Genomic DNA, 25771 nt, shown 5'->3' with positions numbered 1-25771 from the left:
TTTCCCTGATCCTAGGAAAGATTTGACCAAATGTCAGCAGTTTATTAGATATTATGGTAATGTGTAAGAGCCAACTAATAACGATTGGCGAGTATTATTGAAGGCCTGTCTTCCTCTCAATACTGATATACAAAAGTTCATTTAGGATTGTATGTTGGAGGAGGATGAATCCTTAACCGAGGATGATAATCAGGACAATATTAAACAAATAATCACACGGTTGGCCACATATTTCCCAGTGATAGTGGACTGGAGTAAAATTTTTAGTATCCAGCAAAAAGATAGTAAAAATGCAACAGACTACTTTTGCAGGGCTCTGATGGAGATGGTCAAATATACTGGGGTACCAGACATAAAAGATAATCCACATTACAGAGAGGTTGCTGTTAAAGTTCTAATGGATGGCCTCAGGGAAAACTTGAAAAGAAGGGTGCAAACTTCATTACCATACTGGAAAGGAACCACTGTAAGTGCTCTCAGGGAGTCGGCTATAGAACATGATAAAAGTATAAACAAACAGAAAGAGGCACTAAGTGATAGGGTAATGATAGTAAGTATCCCAGCACTAGAGGGACTGCACACCCGATCACCAGCATACAACCCACATAACAGGAAACCCAGAATAGTGAAATGTTACAATTGCAGAGAAGAAGGACACATTAGGAGATTGTAAAAAAGAAGAGAAACAACATGAGTTGAGAAAGTGTTTTAGATGCACTAAAATGGGACACTAAGCACAGGACTGTACAACAACAAGAGCGGAAGCAAAGAGACTTGGCCCATCTAAGGGGGAATCACATAGACACCCACAGAGACGGCGCACACAAGTCTCGGAGACTTCTCAACAGTTTCCTGTGCACCTCATAGCAGCCAATGCCTTGGGGGAGAACCATAGTCAACCCTGGAGGTTAGGTCAGACCTGTAGTCCTACAACCAGGTGGGGTTTAAACTGTGGTAAGTATTAGTGTGCAGGGAACGGATTTTAAAAGGTAATCTTTGTTGATTTTGTTTGTTCGTTTATGTTGTGAAATGTTTGTTTTCCTAAATTGCTAGCCGACGGCAAAGAATAGAAATGTTTGTTGTGTTTACTGTTTTAAGATAACTATCTTGTTTTTCTTCTCACAGGTAAAGGGGACACAAAAGGAGTATAGACTTAGTGATCAAAAGGGGAGATAGAGAAATAGAAGAATCACTCTTGAAAGACAAATTAACAATAGACAATTGGAACAATCTTTTGTTTTAGGCTGCAGTGACTCATGATAATTTGTTTGGCTGAGAATCATTATCCAACAATGAAGTATGTACATACTTTGCTCCAAAATATAGTTTTATGTATTTCAGAGAAAATATGAGTCACTAAGAGTAAATTTTGACATTTCTCTATCATAAGTTAAAAAAGTCAGTTGAAAAGGTATGTAGTCAATGAGATACCGAGTTCGTAATGAACACAATGACGGACGACACTGGATTGCACTGTTAAGACCCCCTAGTCAAGTATGGGGAGGGGTCATAGTTAGCAAATAGCTAAGGGGAACAGTGGAATGAATACAGCCATTTCCCCATAGAGTCAGAGTCCAATCCAGCTGTCATTTTGTTGTAAAAATCTCCCTTTCTACATGTATGTTTGTATTCAAATCTTTGTATTCCCATCATTCATTGCTTTCCTATTTCTCATTCTTTACACAAACGCTAGTCTCTCCCTCTCTCTCTCTCTCCCTCTCCCCCCCTCTCTCTCTACCTCTCTCTCTCTCCCTCCCTCTCTCTCTACCTCTCTCTCTCCTGCTCCCTCTCTCTCTCTCTCTACCCCCTCTCTCTCTCTCTCTACCCCTCTCTCTCTCTCTCTCTACCCCTCTCCCCCTCTCTCTCTCTCTCTCTACCCCTCTCCCCCTCTCTCTCTCTCTCTCTACCCCTCTCTCTCTCTCTCTCTCTCTACCCCTCTCTCTCTCTCTATCTCTCCCTCTCTCTCTCTCTCTCTACCCCTCTCTCTCTCTCTCTCTCTCTCTCTCTCTCTCCCTCTCTCTCTCTCTCTCTCTCTACCTCTCTCTCTCTCTCTCTCTACCTCTCTCTCTCTCCTCTCCCCCTATCTCTCTCTCTCTCTCTCTCTCCCTCTCCCTCTCTCTCCCGCTCTCTCTCTCTCTCTCTCTCTCTGCTCTGGTAGAGATAAAATCAGACACAGTCTCAACAATGGGGCTAAAACATATTTTTTTTTTTTACATAAGACAAATTCAGAGATACACACACTAGATTGACATGAGTTACAGAAACAGTCAGGGGTTTTGTTTTCAGGTGTATAGAAACTGCTGATTTTAAGCAGAAAGGTTCTGTTGTGGAAATACGATTCATGTGTTATAGATTGCATATCTGTTTTGTTTTTTTGTTTTGGGACGTGCCTTCTGTACAAAAATGTGCCTTTATATGGATGCACAAAGGGTGGGCAGGACAAGAGGACAGAAGAATGCTAGAGGTTAGGCATACAGATATGCATCTCTGTATAGAACATTGGAGTAGGATTTTTACCACAAGATACGACATAATGTGAAACCCTAGAAAATGTAGAATTTTCATGTTTTATATTTTTCACTGTTAGACAGACATGTACTGGATACTGTTATATTTGAAGAAAGTGTTATAGAAAAAGACCCCTTTGCCTTTCCCACTTAGTCAAGTAGCTGAATATGAGGTACAGAGAATGACATGTGAGTTGGCAGAGGGAAAATCGATTGATATACATTGGTCTTTAGCATTTTTCTAGTCTAGAGGGCGATGTTGAGGTGACTGAGAAATCGTTTTATAGCAATACCAGCACATGATTAGGACACTACATAGAGGACTTTAGACAGTGACACAGTTACCAACTGGAGTAGCTGCTAGTAAGGTCCACACTTACACGCACAACCATACAGGGCTGTCACACCAGGAAGAACATAGCTGTCAAATAGACAGCAGGGTTTTATGTGACAGCTAACAAATCTATGTTTTGTTTTGTTTTTCGTTGTATTGTTTTAGTTTTAAAAAAGGTGAACACACACACATGCACGCATACACATATTGGTTAATATAGGAAGATTTGTGTTACCCAAGGGATAAACTGTCTGGAAGGTGAAGAGATGTGGTGAGGAGTCTGGTGGACTCTGGAGAGATGGACAAGGTAGACCAATAGAGCCATCCCATATCCCTCCTGCTGATGGGTTTTCCTCCAGGTAAAACAAATACACGTCATCCAATTACCACCATGCAGGATCCTCAAGTATACACAGGTGTACCAATGAAATATGTCTGGGTAGAGGTGTATTGAAATGTGTCTAATGTATTACTGTATCATACTCAAAGCTTTTGTTATTTAATGTGATAGTCCTAGAGTTATAATAGATGATAGGGGTATTCATGTTATTGATAATAGATGTATAATGTATGAGTAGTGGTAACAAATCACATACTTTCAGTTAGCCATAAACCAGTGTGAACATAAAATAGTGGTACTCGGTAGAATGAATTGAATAGAATAAGAGTTGGAACTTGATTGAAGTGCCACTAGTCCTTTCCCGCTACCAAGAGATCACCCCTGGGCAGACTCCTAACCTGTCAATTTTTGAAATGTTCTTGACCCCTCGTGAGATGAGATTGTAACTGGGAGGCTAGGTTAGACCTTGAGAGAAGGTAAATAGTGAGACAGTAACCAAGAACGTCCAAAACACTGTTTCCTGAAAGGTCACACTAACTGTCAGGATGTTGGATCAGGAGAGTAAGTTGTGGAGCAGTAATTTCTTAAGCTTAGGTTATTTGCCAGACAGGTACCAGGTGTAGGCTACCAGCCTCACGGCTTCAAGGGTAGCAGAGACACACTGGTGCCCATACCACCCACTGCAGAGGGACCAACACTCAGAGAAGGGTCCAAGGGCACTCATGAGTCTGTACTGGAAGGCCTCGAATGCAGTTAGTAGCACCTGAGCCAAAGGCTAAGACTGTTGTCCAGCATGAAGTTGTAGTTTTTCCTGTTTTGTGTTCTCTCATTTCACTCTCTTCTCAGGGCGGTTCTTTTGATTATTAGCAGGTGACAGAGACTGGTTCGGGTAGTGATAAGGAGGTATTGGGGAGGAAGAAGTTAGTAGCATAATCAGTCCAGTTAATTACTCTATTCAATTCAGGGGTAAAGGAAAATTTGGAAACCTTGGAGCTTGGAGAAAGTGCGAGGGGCTATTGTCTGAGTAGCATTACGTCCGTAAGTACGGCGACCCCATAGTTAAAAAGAGACACACCCAGCGATGCCAGTCCAGTAATATTCAGACTTGAGCAGGCATCCTTGAGAATGATTATCATTCTTGGGAGGGTAAGGTTTTAGACCAAACAAAGTGCTGGGCGTGCTCACACGTGCCTCAGTGATTATATCAAGTAGGATTAGTTCTCTTTCCACTAAATATTCTTGAGGTACCCGAACTATAGGCGGGAGGTCACTAAGGGAAAAAGTAGGACACCTAGGTCCCTTAGTCTGAAGTCTCCCAATGCTTTGCAAGCCGATCACTGTTAAATCTGAGTATTGAGAGACTGGGAAGAACGGACAGACAATAGCCCGCCCACAAGTGTTGATGAAAAGAACTGATGACATTATTAGAAGTGTGTATATTAACGCAAGCTGAAGGAGATTGCATATGACATTATTGATAGACATAGGATGATGCTATTGATGAACATGAAGTGTTTAAATGTATTCTGAGCTTAAAGACATGCGTTGGACAGAAGAACCTGTTAAACTTGAAGAACTGTAGTAGAGAATTCTGTATAGCTGATAGACGTTCTACTGTACCTTGTACCTTTCCAAATAATGTATTAAGTGTTTTATTGCACCCTTGAAGGGCATACAAAAGGTTATCTCTAAGCTCCAGAAGTGTACGGTTTATAGTAAAAGAAGAAGTCGTTTAGAGGATTAAGACTCACTCTTATGATAACTTGTTTAGATCTACAAACAGCGTGGACATACACCAAGGGGGATTTGTATACATAACAATGAAACGTGGTACTGAGATCCTGCATATAACATCTTTAAGGTGATAGTTTATTGTACTATCAAAGGGTGGACTGTCAAAGTCGTATAATTGGATGAACGAAAGTATATTGGTTTAATATTGGTTTGCCGTGGGTATTGCGAAGCGTACGCCACATGGTACGTGGCGTGGTGCGTTCGCACGGTAAAATACGCATGCACACACTCGCATTACAACAGTTAGTTATTTATATAATTTCATATTGGTTCTGATACACTGTAATTCAGGAGCAGATAGTATTCGGTTTATTATTAGTCTATATATATATATATATATATATATAGTGATTATATGTACATTGTAGTGTTATTAAAGGTTTAGGTAATAGGAAAGGTGTCATGCCTGATATCATATTGAAGCCCTAATCATCAGCAGCTGTCCGGTGCAGTCGGCGAAGAGATCGCACATTGCATACTTTAGTTATTGATATTAGAGAGTAAACCTTTGTATGATACTGGCTATGAAAAGGAGCAGACCCCCTGGAGAGAAGACCCCCACCTTTGGATTCCTTAGATTGAATCAACCTATTACCTGTCTGGCCTGGACCCACCCAACGTCTGGACCTATAGAAACCATCTACGTCATCTCTATTGTTCACAATGAAACACTGACTGTATATATATTAGCTGCATCTCACTGGGGCCTCAGTCAACTCTGACACAATATTCTATACAGAATATTGTCCATCGGGTCCCGTGGGTGCGCAGCGTGCGCAAGCGATTGCATTGGTATGTACTTATCTTTTGGTATTGGCTGTGCTGTGCTGTACTGTACTTTATCATAATATAATAATGTATTGAAAATGTTGACTATTTACATCTGCTAAAATAAATCACTTTGTGCTTTGGACACACATTCAATTGATTGGGCAATGCTTATTTTAAAACAACAGAAGTACTTTAAAACTATATCAGTTCCCATTCTGTTTGGACTTGAAGTAAGTCCAAACAGAATGGAACAATATGTTTGTATGCTGGAACAAAACAAACACAAACATAAAAATTCAGATACAGAACAGGGACAGGAAATTATAAAGAACAAGACAAGAGGCTTTAGGGTCACCGACAAGTGAAAAGAAGTACAGAAATCGGAACATAAGGCCAAAAGACTCAATAGGGATCCAGTAAAAACCTGGAAGATAAAGTTAATGACATTCACCAATGTATTTACTGGGGAGTTAGCTGCATCTGGTCTTGTAAATGGACTTAGGTTACAGGTAACTGAAAAGACATTTTAGAAAGGAAAGTGAACCAAATGACCAGCCAGATATACTGGAAGCTAAGTAGTAGAGAACAGAAAGCATAGAAACTTGGATGGCGTTCCAGCATTTTGTGAGATTACGATATCTCCTTGCTCACCAGCCATATATTGGCACATATTGTTAGAAAGAAACTGAGTGGAGCTCATTGGGGCCAGCATAGGCAAACAAAAACCCATCAAGGTCTTCACCAATATCAAGGCACCCAATGACGACTACATAGGCAACAGAAGCACAATGGAATTTAATACAGCTGTGAGATGCCCATAGGGATCTACAGAGGAGGCCCTTTTATTTATTTCTCTGGCCTTATCATATGCTTTTAACTGATGTTAAGCTTTCAGTGTACCTTACTGAAATGTTTGCATTTTCCGTACTATTCAGAACGGCACATATCTTAAGATATGCGTATCTCTGAATATAAAATAAATTACGTCTTTTAAACGGATGCAATTTACACTCCTGCTTTCAGTGTAAATTGCATCCAACTCTGCATAAGTCTCATTATCTGTATTTTCTAAACATATATAAGGCATAAATAAATTTTATAAAAACTATAAGATTTTAATTTTATACACAACATAATGAAGTTTATTGCACCAGCTTGGATTCTCCTATAAGACAAAAATGACTGGATTTGACGTTCAGGAAGAATTAGAGGAAGAAGTAACATATACAGGACACACTGTAGATCGTTAAAGCACAACATTTAAAATAAAGATGTTTACCAGCCTCCTTTATGTGTTTGTAGACATCATCAGAACCTGCTGATGAATATGGGATGTCATCATGAGCCACAAAATCAATCTAGAAGAAATAGGGAGGATATATTATTGAAATACTTACACTATAGAATTTTGACTGGAACAAAATAAAACCAGTAATGATTAATACTCACTGCGGAGAGCAGAACTCACATAAAAATACATTGCTTTCTACCTCCTGTGTTTTATACTGCTGCATTCCCTCTCCAAATAATCTTGAAAACACAAAATAAAATATCACCTGAGAATTGAAATCATAGTTTAAATTGTATTGAGTTCAGAAAATGACTAACTTTGATGTGGGAGTTATCCCAGCATATATAAAAAAAAATAATGATAATTTAAAGAAATTGCTTATGCCTAATGCAAGGAAAAAAACAATTAAGTAGTCAAAAAGCAAAGATTTTTGCACAATTTAACATTTTCATAATAAATAAAAAGTTCAAGAGAATGTTGATAAATGTCTTTATAACTTTTGTAAAATATACAACCAAAAACATAATAATGATTTATGCATCCTGTTCACATGTCAATTTTATTATTCATATTAACCAGGTGTTAGATGTGGTAATATACTAATGAAGTAACATACCATGTATGCTATTGCTGTTTAAGTTCACTGAAAATGTCATTCACATTGTATATTTTGCTAAACAGCAAGCATCTTTTAGAAAAAGCCAGTATGGAGGCATCAGAGTGTGGTTGTATTTCAATAATTTTCAATAGAAGTGTGAGGATCTGCCGCAATACCAGCTACAGGTGGCATTGCATCATCAGCACTGACAATTGGACATTCCTTTCCACTTACTGCAAAGAGCACTTTGCTAAAGCTCATGTCAATTAGGATTTAGAAACCTCACTTGTATGCAGCCTTTATAAGGCCCTCACTCCTATTAATCTTTGCATGACCAAAGTTGGAATTTAATTTATCTGTTTGTGTCCTGTCTTGCTTTGTTTGTGTGTTTATTCTTCAGCCATGTTCCTCACGACCCATCATCTCAGGACTAAGTGGCTTGGCCAGTCGTAGTGTGCCTATGATAGCTACCCCAGTCAAATACTTCTCTAGGAGTAACCTGTACTGTGATATTTTGCCCTTCCCACCAGAGTGCTTTGAGGAGATTTTCTTTGCCAAGGATGAGAGTATTTGCCTCTGGGAGATGATCTCATTCTGCATCATCCACATCCTCAAGAGCCTAATCATCCTGTGTTTCCCCTGGTTCTACATGCACAACCCAGTGATTGATTTCAGAGATAAAAAGATATAGGACTGGGTTAAGTCATGCCAGACCGCTTGCGTACAATCAGCAGAAGCAGCAGTGGTATGTGCTACTACCCAAAGAGAGGAGATTAAGACCAGTACAGAAGAGCTGCCTGAGAAGTACTAAGGTTTCAGCAGGATTTTTGACAAAAGGCAGGCAGAGACACTACCACCATACGGAAAATGAACCTGCCCAATTGCTACCTGCACCATGCTATGAAATGGTAGGAAATATCCGCTGCCTGTGCCTGAGACAGAGGCCATGACCACTTACATATCAGAGAACTAGGAGTGAAGTCCAATGTAGGGTTTTATTCATAGCAAAATGATCCCTAAAATCCTGCATCGATTATCAGGGGCTCAACATAATCACTATTAACAATCAGTACCCCCAGAATCATAACTTAAAATTTTAGCGCCTGGGGCCAGAAAGAAAAATGACCCCCTCATGCCCTCAATTTTAACCAAATGAACCTAAAATATTCATAAACTGCACCCCCATTCAGCTTTGCACCCCCTATCGCACAGCCCTAGTTACGGCATTGTACCCCCTCCCTTTAAACGCTGACATTTTTGAGAAGCTCTGTCATGCCACGGTCTTCATCAAACTGAACCTGTGAGGGGCCTATAACCTGATCCATGTCTGGGAGGAGGAGGAATGGAAGGTGGCTTTATAAATAAAAGATGGCCACTACAAATACTTCTGGGGGGCTTAAGATTCCCTCTCTCTTTCCTCACTGACCACAAGAACATTCACGGGCAAAGAGGTTGAACTCTTGGCAGGCCAGATGTGTGCAATTCCCACCTACATTTAACTTCACCATAACATTCTGGCCCAGAAACAGCAACAACAAGGCACTCCCTTATCAGTTCCCTGCAGAACAAACAATCATGGAGGGCGAAGTCATTATATCTCCAGGCTTTAATCTGAGTGTGGCCATCTCTTCAGTGTTGCTGCACAATATACAAGTAAAAACAACAGCATTTATCATGGTGCTAGCTGGAGCTCCTGCAATTGGAACTCACGATTAGCAGTGCATCAGGAAAACAAATAATTTAGTCCCCCAGGAATTCTCTTGCCAGACCAAAAGGAAGGTTGCTGCACCATCGTTCAATCCTGCACCACCTGTGCACACAGCAAGGTGCCATAGACCCTTTCCTTGGGGCTCCTAATGCCTCTTCCCATTCCACAGAGGCCATGGATGTATGTTTGTATGGAACCATAATGGTGGTAGTGGATCACTTCTCCTAACAAATTGACTTCACGGCCTTGAAAAACTGCAGTTGGCACATAAATACCCTTAGATTCTCACCATGGGAGTCTTCCAGCAGTGCGGACTTCTCTTGAAGATCGCCTCTAACCGAGGAGTCCAGTTTGTGGTAAGTTTTGATTTTCACTTCTCTTCTTATTCGTGTGCCACCCCAGTCAAAGGACAAATGGAGTGTGCTAACCAATTCCTCAGTTTCTATGGTGCCCTGTTTTAGATGCCGAAGACAACTGTTCTAAATTGCTTGCATGTTGTCATGGAGCAAGATGGTGCAGCAATCCACAGAGGTATTCTACTTTAATCACGATTTCACCTGGTGGTCATCCTACCTTCATATGCTGGGGCTCCTTCTGCAGATCAGTATGGTGAGGATATCCAGGGATTGTGGAAGAGGCTACATTATAGGCTGAAGACAGTGATAGCTAAACAAAAAAGATTGCGAGCCATAGACAGAATGGGCCAGTATGCTCAGTGGTTGATAAAGTGTAGCTCTCCACAGACAACATGAAGATGCTCTCATTCAAACTGGGGACGAGGTATGTCAGTGTGTACCATCTTCTTTCTGGATCCAAATGGTGTTTCACTCCTTCCTTCTGAAAATAGTGGTGAAGGGCCCATTTCCAAGATGAAAGATGGTTCCTCCTCCCGCAGTAGAAGTAGAGGGTCACCAGTAATACCTCATCCAGTCAATCATTGACTCCTGCAGATCTAGGAAATGCATGCAGTACCTGATGCACTAGAAGGGCTTTGGTCCTGAGGACCACTCCAGAATTAAGATAACAGATGTTCATGCGTCTGCTCTTTAAATTGCTCAGGCTGCATCATGCTAAGCCAAGATTGCGCTTCTGGAGTCTGCTACTTAAGGGGGACATTGTGAGAATCCAGCTCAACACCAGCTACAGAAGAGCGGTGGCAGTGTCCCAGCAACACTGACAACTGCACATGCTTTTTCACATATTGCAAACAGCACTTTTCTAACGGTAAACCCGAATTAATAATAAGAGACTTCACATGTTTGCGGCATTTTTAAAGCCCTCACTCCTACCAATATTTGTACAAGCAAAGTTAAAATTTCATTTCTCTGATCTACCTTCTCCAATCCAAGAATTTCAGATGTATCCCTCATGAGACCTGTCCACTCAGGACTAAGCAGCTTGGTCGGTCTTGCTATATCTCTGAAAGCTATAAACAATTTTAAAAAAATCTTTGTCTGGTCAGCAATAGTTGATTTACCTTTTGTTGGCAATTGGGGCTTAAGACTACTGCTGCTGTTTCAAAGGCTTATTGCTTGACTCCCAAAAATCAACATAAAGTCAATAAAAATGAAATAGTGCTGTAATCTTTTTACCCATTAACATATCTTATATATGGTATTTTACAAAAAAAATCTGGTCACAATCATGTCAGAAATAAAGGCTCTGTCAAATTCAATATATATTTAATAATCATTAAACTCATAACAGTGATGTATATAGGTGTAGTGAACCTAGAGGAATTACAATTATAAGGATTAACCCATAACATAATTGTGGGGAATAAGGCCTAATCATAACTGCAGTGTAAATATTGTATATCAAATTAATCCATTGATAAATAGAGCAACAAAGGTGTAAAATGTGAAGTCAGAGGGTCTGGTGTGTGTTTACTTAGTGGCCCTGCCCACCTCTATGTTAAAAGATAACAACACTACTTTCAGTTAAAGCCGAGCAAGTTCAAAGGCCCCTGGGGTGAGCTACATCCTGACATAGGAGAGTTTTTTGACACCTAAAGAGACATTGGATAGCCGGAAGGAGCCGTTAACAACTAGTGGTCTTACACAAGGAGGCCACATGATAAATTGCTATATTTTGTGTAGGCAAATATATTTCTGCTCCCAAAATATCACTTAAAATCAATAAAAGTAGTGATCAACCACATATTCATAAATAGCATAATGAAGGGCAGCCCATACGTCAAATAAAGCATGCTGTCATACAGAGAAGTTGAGGAAATGAGTATAAGCTCAACTAATACACTGGACCTAGGCCTGTATGGTATGAATGAACTGGTACATTTGTAGTGGATTTATTAATAATAAAATTTGGTCAGTGTGACACTCCCCAGGAAAGTTATGTTACATTTTAACATTGGGACCTAAAACAGGTTAAGAGGCAAACTGTGGTTGTAACATGTGTCCCAGGACCCCTGTGGAGACCACATCCTAGTAGGAGGGGGAAGGTGGAAAAAGTGTCTTCAAAAAGATGAGAACACTGACAAATGGTCAGCTCTTGGAGTTCAATCTAGTTGAAGGACTGTCCATCTAGTCTGCCTGCCCCAGACTTACAGATTACTTTACGTAACCTATGCTCTGTACTTTCATCTCATTTGTTTTTATAACTGTTTTGCAATTTTTTATTTGTATGTCAGTTGTCTATTGTTTCCATAACCTCTAAGCACTGTATTTTTGTATATTAAATCTAAAAATAATTAAGTGCTGTCCTAACTGCTCTAAACAAATTCACTGCCTGTTTACAAAAGATAGATTGCTTGGCTGGGTTAACACTTTAGATACAAGTTTGTGAAGTGTTATTCCTTTAGCTACCAGAGCACACAGTGTGCGCAACTGGGTAATTAAGTCATAGGTTTGCTACAGGCATTACACGGAGCTGGTGGCAGTTGCAGGGAGATGCGGAAGCGTGTTTCAATATTGGGAAAGAGACTAGTGAAATCTGTTGCCTAAGTGACAGGTGAGTGTAAGATTTAGGCTGGAATCCTGTGTGTTCCTTTGCTTCCAAGTTACGAGTGCGCAGAGGGCGGTTTGTGACTGGTAAAGGAAGTTAAGCGATGTTTCCTGACAAAAAAGAGGTGATATATTGATATATTGTGTGACTGTTGGAATAGATAATAAGATAATAGTTCAGGGAGTGGAAAGAGGTGGCTATTCCTGACAATAGGTTTGATTAAACACTTGTGCATGCATACAAAATTGGCAACAGATCTTTCAGACCTTAATGGTATATCTCAACAGGGAAAGCATCATAGGACTGTACACATAACAGAACAGTCTTTTGTTTTCAACCTTTGGAAAACAAAAGACTGTACACTGTTGCAGCTAAAAAGAGGACAAATATCAGATGCTATCTGACAACATTCATTAATGGGAGTACCAGTGGATTCGAACTACAGTCCATACATGTTAAAGCCAAGTCAATATTTATAGACCAGCTCATCCTAACAGTATTGTAATCAACACAGGATTTGCTTGAGCATGCATGCAATCAGAAATGGAGAAACATGGATACTGTAATGGCAAATAAATATTACCTTATGCTTCTCTAAAAACTCTGGAGTGAGTGTCCACGGGGCATCAGTGATCACCTCATCCACATAACGACAATGGCGCAGGGCCTCGTAACGCTCATTCTCATTCATTACTGTGAAACCTTTATACTTGTGAGTTAGCTCATCACTGCAAACTGACAGACACCATTAGAAAACTAAACTTGTGGTCATTTCTGCTTTATATTAGCAGGTAACAAAGGCATTGTAGAATTATAACACATAGCAAGGCAATTAAACTGGAAAATTTGAATGTTGGATATATCAAGTTTAAACTACAGTTCTAAGTGGTCAAATATGTTTCATCTTGATCATGTTTGACAAACCTGTGGCAAAGATATGAGTGAAGGTAAGCCATCCCATTTTGATGAATCACTGAACATATATTTAAAAATGTTCAAAGGTGCTTGTTTTTAAACAAGCACCTGATTAATAGCGTCTTTCTTAATGAAGCGATTCTCACTCACACTGCAAAAGGGATATTTTTTTTTACCACTGACATCAGATACATGCAGATGTAAATAGCAGGCTGTTTCGTTGAGGACTAACCTCTCCACTCCACTAGCTAAGAGAAGAACAAATGACAGTATAACTGAAAGGGGTTAAACTCTAACCGTTTTAATTCAAATCATAACAGTACATGCTTTACATGCTAACCAGCCTCAGGTATCTTTTGTCATATCATATAGGACTTCCCAATAATCCAGGGCTTTTGGCACTAATTGGTGTATTTTCTACATGATAATATCACATAAGAATACTAAGCTATTCCTGATGGGAATATTTGCTCCGTCAATGCCTCGCACATGCAAGAGATTTAATATCAGACAATATTAACAGAGAGTTAATTGTTAAATAACAAAAGTGTAAATGCCCAAAGGCTGACTCCTTAAGGAAAGTTCCATTGGTGTTCTTTAGTTAACTCCTCATTATGTTAGGAACATTGGATTTACAACAGGAGAGGTTGCCCAGACAGCATCAACAAATTTGAAAAACCAGGTTGGAATGTCATAAAATGGGAGCCTAAACTGTGGCAAAACTTAACATACTCAGGACCTATTTATCAGGGTCTACCATGCCATAACTACTGTGAACATGCAGGATTACTGCATTATTAAGTGCTGTGTTTATTTGTTAAAGTTGTTTTGCTGCAGATATCGGACATATCTGCTGTGTCCAGTAAATTAACATTTGCAAACGCTGTCCCCATACCAGCTTGGCTTTAGGCGCTTGCCCTTGGTTGCTAACGGTATCTGCAGATAGCGTTAGCAGCTTTATCCTCATTGTAAAGACCTGTTGGACACAAGGTAGAGGGATTCTACCCTGTAGGCTGCACAGTCCTCTGCTCCTCCTCCCGAATTATTAAAGGGAACCACTGCCAAACCAGCCTGACATGCACCTATTGCCAGGATAGCAAGCACTTTGCTATAATCAGAGTGCCCTGGAATGCCCACCAATCACATATATTACCCCTGTGACAGAGTCACTGGAAGGAGACTAAATGGCAGAGGTATGTGTCCCAGACTTCCTGCATTGTGTACTTTAAAATACCAGGGAGAATGTGTAGATGTGTGGGAAAAGCTTCCCACAGAGTGTTTCCATGTGGTAACAAACCATGGTAAGAGTCCCTAGTGTTATGTATGGAGAAAGAGAAGGGTGGGCTCCATACATAAGGCCCAGTCCAGGTCTTCTGGTCTGCCAGTCTCAAAAGGCACTGATAAGGAGATGCACCTGTGAGGTGCCTGTGAAAAGGCAGCTATTCCCCTGATGGTGCCACACCCCTCACACTAAGATCATTTGTTGGGTGCTGCTGAGTAATTGGAGCCTAACCACTGTGGTTACCTGATCATCAAAGCCTTGCTCCTGAAATTCCCCAGCCTCTTACTTCCATCCACTTGTCACTGTCAGCAGGATAGCAAAGAAACCCAGTCTCATACTTTGGGCTCCTTTGTGTGTGAAAGGCACCGGTAAATATCTAGTGGAAACCCGATAATTATTAAATAGACCCCTAAGGGTTATATTTAACAAATGAAGTGCTGTTTAACAAAGGGTTGGTATGATTTCTCCAGCCTTAACCCAGTTACTGAAGCGTACCACTGTCCCTATAGAGGTCTATGGGGACAGCAGCACTAGTCAATTTATTAATCTGCAAAAAGCAAACACAGTAACACATTTCAGGAGGATGGCGTTACTAGTCTTTTATAATGGAATCCAGCTGAGCCCACGCCAGCTTTGCTGAATCCTTCACCAAGTGCTATAGGCATGTGCATTGCTACTCCTACATTCACCGGCAGCATTGACTGGTCAAAAGTAAAATTAGTTTGTGGATGAGGGGGGGTCTCGAGACCAGCCCCGCCATTGAAAACAGCAGTTCCGCATTATGTATTGCATTACATATATATTATGTATATATGTAGCCATACTGGTCTGCTGGGCATTATGAAGGACATAGGCTCATCCAGTGCAAGAACAGGGCAGAGCTTCTGGAGATGTTAATTCCTTCCTCACATGTAGCAGGCTCCCACCCAAAAACAGACAGGTTCCATTGTCTAAGAAGAAACTAGCTATAAACCTGTGCATAAAGCTATACTATGCCAATTCCCTGCTGTACACTATAAACCAGCCTGCAAATATAGTCAGCCAACACAAATGGTGTGAGGAGCTTTGTTTTAACCCTGCCTCCCTTATTGTACCTCTGGTGATTGATTGTGCAGTATTATCTAGCCTAATATGGAATATTAATTCTGTCAGGTAAAATTTTGAAAGGAAACAATAACATTATATAGTTCAATAATAGATGCATCTTTTATATTTATATATATCTGTTTAGCATTTAGGGGACAAGTCTGAAGTGCATGACAAACATTTTAAAACAGCGTTTCCCAAATCTTGTCCTCAAGAACCCCTAACAGTGCATATTTTCCATATCTCCTTATTAGAGCACAGGTATAGTAGTTATTGACCAACACATTGTAAAAAAAATCCACACTAATTATTTAGCTTATGATATTTAGACCTGGAAACCATGCTCTGTAAGGGGTACCTGAGAATGGAATTTGGGAAACACTGCTTTAAAATGAGTCTATAATAGCACACATATTCATTTGAGCATCTTTGTTTGGGAACAATCCATTCAAATTCCCTGCTGAATCAATAATCTCTTAATGGGCTACATATTTTCTATAGCAGAGATCAACCTGACCCATTTCATCCACAAGACATTTGTCTGCTCCTGAACTTATCACTGATTTTCTGACTGAATTATTATAGGCTCAATTAATTAATGAATCAATCAGGTGTCATGGGGCACAAGAGGGTGAAACAGTTGAGACAGTTGAGTGGAGGAAAACAATAGAGAAGGGGAGGACATGTGAGAGGAAAGGAAGAGGAACACTGAAGAGAATTTAGCAGTAAAGTATATGAAATGAGAGTATTGTGACAGACTAAGAAGATAGTGATCGATACAAAATATATAAATACTCATATATACAGTATATATGTAAATATATACACAGTATAAATTCCACTCTTCTTGGAAGGCTTTCAACAAGACGCTGGAGTGTTTTTTGTGGGAATTTGTGCCATTCATTCTGTAGAGCATTTATGAGGTCAGACACTGATGATGGACGAGAAGGCCTGACTTGTAATCTCCGTTCCAGTTCATCCCAAAGGTGTTCGATGGAGTTGAGGTCAGGGCTCTTTGTGGAATATTGAGGAAAAAAAGGGGGGGAGTACAACCGCACTAGGTCTATAGCCAAGTATCCTATATAGATCAGTTTATAATTGATAATATATTGTCATTGAAATCAGCAGAATCGCTGAAAGGTGCACCCTATAACCTGAAGATGTATAGGTAACAAGAAGAGACAGAACAGAGGTTATAAAGTGGGGCACTCTAGGATACGAGGTTAATGGAGATGTGTATGATAAAAAGCAAATCTTTATTGGTATATGTTAAAATACACACATCCTAGCAAAAAGAAAGCTACGCGAAATAGTTAAAAGAAAACAAAAATAGTGAAATTAAAAGTTGCAAATCAACTGCAACAATCGCTCTATGGTCAAATTCTTAGGGCTAATAAATCATATAATATGATATAAATTGAAGGGTCAGTGGGCAAATATCAGGTTCTAATACAGAGGTATATTTGTAAAAATATCTATCCTCTGTCTATCTTATCATAATGGATACCATAGACTACCAAGTCAAATATTCCCCTTTAAATTAGAGCCCTAATCACTGTCCTGATACAATTCTCAAGGACAGAAATATAGTATACTCAAATAGTATAGCTGGTATGTGTCAGTTGTATAGTATGAGCATTTCCATTAATAACAGGTTCATTATCTATCTGAGAAAATAAGGGCAATGTAAGCCATCAAACTATAATCTGTCCCAACAAAGGAATACACTTAGTAATATGATTAATTATGTATAAGTCTGACAGGTTTAGAGGCTGTGCCTGCTATGGTTCTTAATATACAAGGCTAACAAAATTGGAGATTGTATCTGCTATCCGTGTTATCACACATGCTAATAGTTTGTGCAGAGATTAGTAGCTCATAAATCCTTTAATCCTGAATCATGTGATGGTATTGTTCACTAAAGTGTCCTCAAAACCCCACAGTTAATTGTATCTCCGTTATTACCTGTGATTCATAAAGGTTCAAACATTAGTGAGGCGCTCACATTAACATTTCTATGTGAGTCTAATTAGCCTGTAAACTGTCTCCACTAAGATTAGTAACACATAGCATTTGTAATCTATCTAAATGCTAGTATCTTATGCTTCAGTCCTCTGACCCTAAATAGAGAAGCGTGTTTCGCTTAGTTAGCTTTTTCAAGGCCTTGAAAAAGCTAACTAAGCGAAACGCGCGTTGGCGTTCGCTCTATGTGTCTCAAAAACTAATATGTAGATAGCGCTTTATATATATTTAGTCCTTACAGACTTACCAAAATTAAATTTAAATGATAGCGATGTGTGGGGTTCTGGGGACACTATAGTGACTAGCGCTTCTCTATTTTGGGTCAGAGGACTGAAGCATAAGATACTAGCATTTAGATAGACTACAAATGCTATGTTGGAAGCATAGCAAAATAACTTGGTATGCTGAAGCATTAAGATTGCCCTTCACTGGAGATGAGGGGCCTAGCCCAATCCCTGTAAAACAGCCCCATACCATTATACCTCCTCCACCAAACTTCACAGTTGGCATAATGCTGTCAGGCAGGTAACATTCTCCCTTCATCTGCCTAACCCAGACTTGCCCATCTGACTGTCAAACAAAGAAGCGTGATTCGTCACTCCACAGAACATGTTTCCACTGCTCCACAGTCCAGTGTTTGTGTGTTTTAATTAATTAATGCCAGTGGAAGTTCGTAACTGTTCAACTATGGAATCAACAGAGCGTTGGCGACTTTTATGCACCATGCTCCTTAGCAGTCGTTGACTCCACTATGTGATTTTACATGATCTTCTGTTTCGTGACTGAGCTGCTGTTGTTCCTATATGCTTCCACTTTCTAATAATATCACTTACAATTGACTGCAGGGATGAAATTTAACTAACTGACTTATTGCAAAGGTGGCATATCATCACAGTACCATGCTTGAGGTCACTGAACTCTTCAGAACGACCCATATCTTTTTTAACAAATGTTTGCAAATGAAGACTACATGGCTATTTGCTTGATTTTATAGACCTCTGGCAAAGGGTCTGATTGTTATTACTAAAAGGTGTGACCAAATACTTTTGCCCATATAGTGTGTGTGTGTGTGTGTGTGTGTGTGCGTTTGTGTGTATATATATATATATATATATATATATATATATATATATATATATATATATATATATATATATATATTTGCTGGTCAGCCTCAGCGTTTGAACCAAGTGGAGTGAACAACATTGAGAATCTTGTTACAATGACACCTGTCAAGGTTTAGGATATATTGGGCAGCAAGTGAACAGTCAGTTCATGCATTTCATGTGTGCATGAAAAATGGGCCAAATTGTGGCAAAATGGGAGGTCTTGTGAGGAGTTCCTGGTATGCTGAGGGTAGTACCAACCAAATGAGGTCCAAGGAAGGACAACCGGGTGAACTGGCGACAGGGCTATGGCCGCCCAAGGCTCAATGATGCGCGTGGGGATCAAGGGCTAGCCTGTCTGGTCTAATTCAGAAGACCTACTGTAGCACAAGATGTTGAAAAAGTTAATGCTGGCTATGATAAAAAAGGTATCAGAACAAACAAGCATTGCAGCTTGCTGTGTATTGGGCTGCATACCACAGACCAGTAATAACTGGACCATGGAGCAATAGAAGAAGGTGGTCTGGTCTGATGAATCACATCTTCTTTTACATCATGTGGAGAGCACATCTGCGTCGTTTGCCTGGCTTAGAAATGGCAGCAGGGAGCACTATAGGAAGTACGCCAGCCGATATAAGCAGTGTGATGCCCTGGGCAATGTTCTGCTAGGATACCTTGCTTCCTGCCATTCTTATGGATGTTTCTTTGACATGTACCACCTACCTAAATATTGTTGCAGACCAAGTACACTCCTTCATGGCAACAGTATTCCCTGATGCAGTAGCCTCTTTCAGCATGATAATGCGCCCTGCCACACTGCAAATATTGCAAATTCCTCAGATCTCAATCCGATCGAGCATCTGTGGGATTTGCTGGAAAAGCAAATCCAAGCCATGGAGGTCCCACCTCGCAATTTACAGGACTTAAATAATCTGCTGTTAACATCTTGGTGCCCGATACCACAGGACACATTCAGAGGTCTTGTGGCGTCCATTCCTCAACGGGTCAGCACAAGGGTGACCTACGCAATATTAGACAGGTGGCTTTAATATATAAAAATCATTGGTCTGTCTGTCTGCTTGTGCATTCAGGCACCCCTGCACTGAAATTCGAGGTGGTCCAGTTGGTCCAGTTGGATCCTGGACCAGTTTTAGTGGGGTTAGTGTACCAGTTGGACCTCCTGTTCATGTAAACTGGCCAGAACTTTGACCGGTTGAGACTGTTCTGAGCCTGCATTTGGACATCCTTGCACTGATTTGGATGAAACCAATGCGAGGTGGTCCACTGGATCCTGGACAGGTTTTGGGAGGGTTAGGATCCCGGCGAGACCTCACGTTGGTGTACACTGGGCAGAACTTTGAATGGAAAGCTTGTTCTGACCCTTCCACTGGATGGCTCTCTAGCGGTCTCCCTGCCTGCTTCATTTACCTCTATTCTGTTCCCTTGCTCCAGTGTATTTTGGATGCTGATCCGTCTTGCCTGCTGACCTTGCCTTTGAATTGTGATTTTGGCTCATACTGAATTCTCTGGTTCTGACTGCTGGCTAGCCCTGACCATTCTCTGAAAACTCTTCCTGTACCTCGCATCCTGGCTAGTTGTGATTCAGATCGTCTGACTGCTCTCACTTACCACTTTGCTGGTGATTGTCTCAGAGAACCGATCCTGCACACCATTTGTAGCCAAGTCCATACTTTCTTGCGTGGTTCCCTGGTGAACATCAGGGGGTAGATGTATCAAGCTGCGAGTTTTCCGGCGGGTTTGAAAAACCAATCAGATTCTAGCTATCATTTATTTAGTACATTCTACAAAATGATAGCTACAATCTGATTGGTTGCTATAGGCAACATTTCCACTTTTCAAACCCGCAGGAAAACTCTCAGCTTGATACATTTACCCCCAAGGGTGCATTAGACTATACACTAGTTCAGTTGCGCTAATACCAGCAAGTGGCCCCATCCGATTTCCTGTTTGTCCCAATTGATAAAATGATGTTAATTTCTGTATATATTGAATTGAATTTCTGGGATGTGCTGTATGATATTCTCCACTGTTGTTATTATGTAATCAATACTTTCCATTGCTATAATCAAAAATATAATATTACCAGGGAACATTAAAACTTTAAAGAGGAGTTTCCTCTAGTATTTATATCTCAATTATTTATCTTACCTGTAAAAGGGTGTTACACAAGTAATATAAAACAAGCTTCTTATAACAATTAATTAATTGAACCCAGGTTAATTAAAAAAACATTAATTGATAGATTCAGGAGCAGACAAATACATCCCAGATGAAATGGGTCAGGATGACATTTCTACAATATTTTAAAAACTTTATTTACACATTTTCTCTTAGTAAAATCTAGATTTTACATGAATATACCTTAATAAGCTCATTGTGCCTAAGTGTTCTTTTCCCTAAAAAAAAGAATAGGATTTAATTTTCGCTGATTTGACCAATCCAGCCTATTTTATTTTCATTACCATTTTTTGTCAGTCCATAGATTACCTCCAACTAGCAGGTAACTGTTTGGGAACAGGTTTTTAGCTTGCATAAGGGCTCTTGCATGACCTGAGTGGAAGAGATCAAATATTCCGTCTGCATACACCCTGACAGGTCGGTCAACTGGAAAAGACAAAGCAAAGACAGTGTTACTTAGGAACACTGTGACTTTCTTTTCAATCTCTACTTATTCAAGACTATATGTACTTTATTCTAAAAGATAAATATGATGTACACAGTTTGTTATTTTCATTGGAGACATGTATGTATAAATTAGATAAGCATAAAACAGATACATACAGTAGACCTGATTCATTAAGGCACGAATACTGAGCACAATGTGCTTATGTGCTTTTCTTTTAAAACACAAGTAAATCATATAAACATATATCCGAATTCAACAGGGAATGGATCTAAAGATACTTGAGGTACTGAATACGGGTGTAGATACACTGCCTACTATACTAGACACTGCAGGATACATTCAATATCTATGTGGAATATAGAATCACAAAAGGACACCAAAACAAAAAAAACTCAATTAATATCACATGTCAATAACATAGGCATTAATGATAAAACATCTTTCTTTTTCCCCATTGCATATATTCATTAGTATGCAATGAATGTCTACTGTATATAAAATACATTTTTACAGTTGCTCCTGATTGCAAACACATGTTCTAGCATGTATACACAATTGTCATCACTAGTAATCGGCACTTACACTAGACTAATAGCTAGAGCAAGGGATATGTACCAGATGCACAAGTACAAGATGCCTAGAGCTTGACTTGGACGTTGCTGTGTGCATTAGCTATTAGCATGCCCTTACTGTACACTGACTACGGGCAAACACCCCTTCACCACTCTGTTCCCTCCCTGAAATTCTTGGCCTGCAGTAAGTGTCCTTTGTTCCTGAAGATGACTTGAACATGGCTGCGTTCTGTGGTGTATTGTCCGGTTCTAGGCATATGCATAATTGTGTGCATTATACGCAAAAAAATTACGTGCCCTAATGAATCAGGCCCATTATGTGTCATCTACTATGAGCAGCTAATCACATGGACTTTTTTACTAGAGTGTTTTGCCTGGAATTCATGTGTCAAACAGCTTTGCTCTGTACATTATAAAGACAGTACATTATAAAATATTGCATACAAACATATATACATATTTTTATAGTAAATGGTAGAATGTTAGCAATTCATTAAAATGTCATATTATTTTACCAAAATTAATCCACAGCAAAAAAAGGTATAGAATAACAAAAAAGCATGAGACTACAATGGTACTATAAAATAAAAACAAGTAAATGTCAAGGAAAGTCAGTGAGAGAAAGTGGTTTTAGAAAGACAGAGGGGTATATTTACTAAACTGCGGGTTTGAAAAAGTGGAGATGCTGCCTATCGCAGCCAATCAGATTCTTGCTATCATTTTGAAGAATGTACTAAATAAATGATAGCTAGAATCTGATTGGTTGCAATAGGCAACATCTCCACTTTTTCAAACCCGCAGTTTAGTAAATATACCCCAAGGTCTATAAATGTGTACAAGAATATTTATAGTTGGTATCTCTTTAGTTTTAATTACATGGCAGGAAAGCTTTATAGAAATATATACAGCTTAAAAGGAAAGACCAATCTGTTTAAATATGTATTGGTTGCACTGAGCATGTACAGTCATGGCCAAAAGTTTTGAGATTGACACTAGTATTGGTTTTCACAAAGTTTGCTGCTTCAGTGTTTTTAGACCCTTTCGTCAGATGTTGCTATGGTATACTGATGTAAAATTACAAGCCTTTTCTAAGTGTCAAAGGCTTTTATTGACAACTACATTAAGTTTATGCAAAGAGTCAATATTTGCATTGTTGACCCTTCTTTTTGAAGACCTCTGCAATTCGCCCTGGCATGCTGTCAATGAACATCTGGGCCACAAACTGACAGACAGCTGCCCATTCTTGCCTAATCAATGCTTGGAGTTTGTGAGAATTTGTGGGTTTTTATTTGTCCACCCGCCTCTTGTGGATTGACCACAAGTTACACATACAAAATGTTACATTCTTTCTTAACTAAAACATTTTTGAAAATCTAGGCAACACGTAAGGGACAATGTACAAAAATACATAATGAAAGCAGCTTTAGACATTTAAGAAGGCTTTAAGAAGTGTGTGGCTTGAACAATCAATGTACCATAGTAGTGGCATATCAGCCTTACCTACCAGCACCAAAAGAAAACAAAGGAAATTATTCAAATTATCAACAAGACATTTCCAAGGGGTATATTTACTAAACTGCAGGTTTGAAAAAGTGGAGATGTTGCCTATAGCAACCAACCAGATTCTAGCTTTCATTTATTTAGTTCATTCTACAAAATGAAACCTAGAATTTGATTGATTGCTATAGGCAACATCTTCACTTTTTCAAACCTGACGTTTAGCAAATCTAGCCCCAAGTCTTTTACAATTTTCAGATATTTTTAAGTACACTCAGTACACCAAACTTGTAAAGTTTGCCTTTACAAGTCATCGCCGCTTTAAATTTTTAAATAAAAAATCTTATCAAAGGATCAGCAGAGAGTCTATAAGCAGGGGCACTGAGAGGGGGGATATGCCAGAGGGCCCAGGCCCGCACAGTAGACTAGCAAGATTTTTTTCTACTGGGCAGAAGGCACAATGTGCTTATGTGCTTTTTTTTTTTAAAACGCAAGTAAATCAGAGAGGGGACATGTGTGACTAAAGGTAAAGCCTGCAAAGTCTTAACCTTTATTTTGAATAGCCTGTCACCCTGCTCTCGTCACACCATCTCCACTCTGACTCCCACTAACTCCTATTGTCAGAATTGCCCTCTCATTGTAGACAGCCGTCTTAATCTTCTGTATTACATCTGCTTCTCCTTCGTCAACCTATTATGTACTTGTTATGTTTTTATGCATGATTTGTTTTTTGTGTGATTTTTTTTATTCTGACTTTTCGGTTTAAATATTAAAACAATAGCTCCTGTGAATTGGAATTTCACATACACCAGAAATATAAACAACTAGATTTATATTAAGTCTCCTGAATTGGTATACTTCACCCTTCCATTTGCTGCAGATTAACTTAAATTTTGACTGTATTTAAAAGCAAAAAATATTTTTTAGTTTAAACAGGAAATGTATCATACTTGTCTACTTTTTAAAAATAATTTCAAGGAGAATGTGCATTTAATAAGAGCCTGTCATGCTACTGAAAGGGGCGTGTCCTGCTCTCTGCCCGAGTGACATCCAGAACCACCAGGTGGAACCCATAGTACTGTGTGCAGCATGACACCAGAACAGGGTTATGTATTGGTGGCATATCACCAGAGTCTGTATAGTGTAGCAGGGCAAAATGTAACCTAGCTAGGTTGCATTAAATTAGTGAATTTGCAAATGTGCAAGCAGAAAAATTTGGGGTCACAACTGGGATCCAGGAGGTTAGCCTGCCTTCCCAGGAGTTTGGAAAAAGTCTCCCAACTTCAAGAAGTCTCCCGGACATTCTGGGATAGCAGGCAACTATAGATATACTGTGCATAGTAAGTGATATTGTGGGTCTGCGGTCCAGAGAGTGCAGCCAATGAGGAGGGCAAATATAGCAGACATGATGACTTGTAGGAGAGGAGAGTCTCTGGAGACATATGGACAGACAGAAGGAGGAGGACAGCACAGGTACAATGGCTGAGGATTACAGGGAATTAGCTGGGCCAACTTCATACCATTCTCTCCTACAGATATTACAATATATGTAAACACTTGGCATTTAGATTGAAATTGTGCTCGAGACACAATTTCCCTATATTGTTATGAATCACACTTTAGAGAAGGCTCTAACTTAACATTGTATCAAATTAGATTGCATATTTCTGTTCTAACGTGTTTAACTTCCATTGCGCCGCAGTTGTAATTGGTGCATAATTATGCATTCGCAATTCTAATTAAGAGAAGATCCTGTGGTCTATGCTTTGGTTAAGAGCTGTATCAAGAAAACAGGTTTGTGTTGTGTTACAGGGCAACAAAATGACTATCTCTTATTATACAAATATATAGCTAAAAAGCACAGATGAGGCTTGAAAGAAAAACAAGATATTTAGTAAAATTTAGTAACATTTGCAGAGAAGCAGGGCCTGCGCTGGCATTTCTAGTGCTGGCCATTGGAGCTTCATTGCCCATGTGCCGCTTCCCCGCAAAGAGGCACCTTGGATTGCCTATTCCGATCTCTGCTCTGTTCAGACCCAGGACTCGGAAGTTAAGGGAGAAGGTGCCAGTGCCAAAAAGAAAAATATTCTGTGGAGCTGGTGGGTCACCTGGGTGAGGACGTCACCCTTCTGCAGAGCTACTCGGGCTTGCTGTGTTCTTCTGGCCTCCAGTAAGGCATATAGAAGGAAATAAATAAAAGTAATCTTAAAATGGAAACCTTTGTAACAATGAAACTTTAAATAACTCCTGTGTACTGAATCCCTTCCCTTCCCAATAGGAAGGGGAGCACCTCCCTTGAGAACCACACTATTTGTTCAATTTAGCTGGTTATAAGCA

General features: G+C 39.7%; 1 protein-coding gene across 1 annotated transcript in view; it reads right to left on the bottom strand.

Moving 5' to 3' along the window:
* The window catches only part of PCYT1B (phosphate cytidylyltransferase 1B, choline), a 117993-nt gene that overhangs the window by 16477 nt on the left and 75745 nt on the right, over positions 1 to 25771 (bottom strand). The window contains exons 3-5 of the mRNA XM_075196516.1: positions 21227 to 21343; positions 12891 to 13042; positions 7026 to 7104 (exon numbers count right to left, since the gene is read on the bottom strand). Coding sequence (XP_075052617.1) covers positions 7026 to 7104; positions 12891 to 13042; positions 21227 to 21343 — 348 coding nt within the window. The remainder of the gene's footprint in view (positions 1 to 7025; positions 7105 to 12890; positions 13043 to 21226; positions 21344 to 25771) is intronic.

Source organism: Mixophyes fleayi, chromosome 2 (genome assembly GCF_038048845.1).
Source record: "Mixophyes fleayi isolate aMixFle1 chromosome 2, aMixFle1.hap1, whole genome shotgun sequence".
In the NCBI taxonomy this organism is placed as follows: domain Eukaryota; kingdom Metazoa; phylum Chordata; class Amphibia; order Anura; family Limnodynastidae; genus Mixophyes; species Mixophyes fleayi.
This window is presented reverse-complemented; position numbering and strand designations above follow the sequence as displayed.